We start from the raw sequence: 2,005 nt of genomic DNA on the forward strand, positions 1-2,005 counted from the left end.
TTAATTAGCTTACCTGTTGGAATTTGGTTTAATGGAGAGTTAAAATTCAAAACTCATATCCCTTAATTTCCTTATTAACTATATATATTGAAAAAAGACATGGATAGTTTACATCAATAGAACCCATTAACCTTGAACATGTCGGAATCTAAACTCAAGTATTGAGGGAAAGGAGGTTAAAAATACAATAAGCTGAATTGAAGTTTTCGACAATCCACTTAAAATGTGAATTAATAATTGAATTTTTAATGAAGGTCAACATTAAAAGAGATACACCAATTTTATTTTTTTTTTCATAAAATTGTAAATAAATAAGGTGAAAAGTCTTTGCATCATGCAAAGCACTAATAAATGAGGGGAGATGGAATATATATTTATTCAACATTTCACCAGATAATGAATACATTACTTGTCCAAAGTCCATATATTTATTGCTCTTAGATGACATTTGTGACAGAAAGCTAGCAACTCCTAGCACATAATCTATTGATTTTGTCACGTTGAATTATTACGGCAACATTTTTACCACGACTAACAAGTTAAAAATAAAAAAAATGCCTAATTAGAGCCTATCAAATTCTACATCGAACTCTCACTTAAGCTGCTATATCAACTTGAGCACATGATCGTTCTATGTATTTTTATTAAAAGAAAACTATAGCTTCAGTCGTGGGGATCTCTTAAAATTTTATAAGCTTTAACGCAAGAAGCCTACAAACCGCCCACGAAAATTATACCAAACCACACGTACAGATCCCTGAGTGCGCTTCAAATTTTTGTCGGTTGCTCCTTTTGTGGCAAAGAGAAGTTTAATAAATTCGTCAAACATTTTAATTCAATCCCATAGTAATTCTTCATTAAAAGACGAAATAAAGCATCGCATTCAGTATATACAAAAACCATTTACTCTTCTAACTAGCTAGCAAGACACATGCAAAAGCTGCTAAAAAGAAAAATCCTCATAGCAAAAAAAAGGTAAGACGACTTGAAGATCTTTTTACATGATAATAACGTGGGGTTTATCAAAAACCACCACCTTTTTTCTGACCAAATGTTGCCTAAGAAGAGAAAGCTCAAACTCTTTCATTTGCTTTTCAAATTTTCCAATGGTTTTCATTTAATTTAAGAGCTTTTTTATTGGGGATGTGATCGCATTTTAGTTAAGTTAAAAGCTTCAATGCAGGCTATTGTGACTGCATGGCGGCTAAAGTCCAGTATAGATCCAAGAGTTTGGCCCAAAGAGCTTCGGATTCGGATCTTAACTGTTCATTTTCTCGCCATACAACGTGACAATGATTAATAACTAAACTTAGCCGGTTCTTAAGCTGCTGGTTCTCTCTGTTCAACCGGTTCACTTCCTCCGTGACGTTCTCCAGGTGCCTCTTCTTTCGCCAACGCGACCGCCTCGCCGACTCTCGGTTTGATATCATGCGTCTTTGCTTCCTCTCATCCGCTGAATATATCGCCCGACTCGAACCTTCTGAACCAGAGTTTGGACTAATCGGTTCATCAGTTTCAAGATAAGATAATAACTCTTCAACTTCTTCAGGTGTAAAGACGGTTTCATGAACCGGTAACTGAAATTGAACTGCTTCTTCAGTGACGGACATTGAGTTAATTAATCCAAACCACTTACCACAAAAAAAAAAAAAAAAACACAAGGGTTTAAAGCAAACCAACCAAAATGAGGCTAGAAAAGAAAAAACAAAGAAGAAAAAAGCGGTTTTAAATTGATACTAGGAAGGAAGAGAAGAGGGGAAAAGGGAAGGATCGAAGAGGAGGGGGAGGGTTTTTAACGAGGAGAGTGAAGGAACAAGTGGGGTCCTTGTAAACAAAAGATTTTGGAAGGTGGACACCTTTTCCAAAGCATTGTTAAATTACTAACAATTTCTTTTTTAAAATTATTCATGGTTTATTTTTTTTTTAACATAAAGGTAGTGGGGGTCATATTTTTCATACTTTTTTTTTTTTTTTCCACAGAGAATTGGTGGGTTTTGGCCCCTGG

The 2,005-nt window shown here is 34.9% G+C and overlaps 1 protein-coding gene across 1 annotated transcript; it reads right to left on the bottom strand.

The window, feature by feature from the left end:
* Window positions 979–1,766, bottom strand: LOC18591941 (bZIP transcription factor 2). Its single transcript, XM_007018386.2, has one exon. The coding sequence runs from the start codon at window positions 1,608–1,610 to the stop codon at window positions 1,185–1,187; it is 426 nt and encodes a 141-aa protein (XP_007018448.2). The 5' UTR covers window positions 1,611–1,766; the 3' UTR covers window positions 979–1,184.

This window comes from Theobroma cacao, chromosome 8, assembly GCF_000208745.1.
Source record: "Theobroma cacao cultivar B97-61/B2 chromosome 8, Criollo_cocoa_genome_V2, whole genome shotgun sequence".
In the NCBI taxonomy this organism is placed as follows: Eukaryota; Viridiplantae; Streptophyta; class Magnoliopsida; order Malvales; family Malvaceae; genus Theobroma; species Theobroma cacao.

What these genes read in the sequence shown, in the direction of transcription:
- LOC18591941 (XM_007018386.2), bottom strand. Translation starts at nt 1,610, where the DNA reads ATGTCCGTCACTGAAGAAGCAGTTCAATTTCAGTTACCGGTTCATGAA.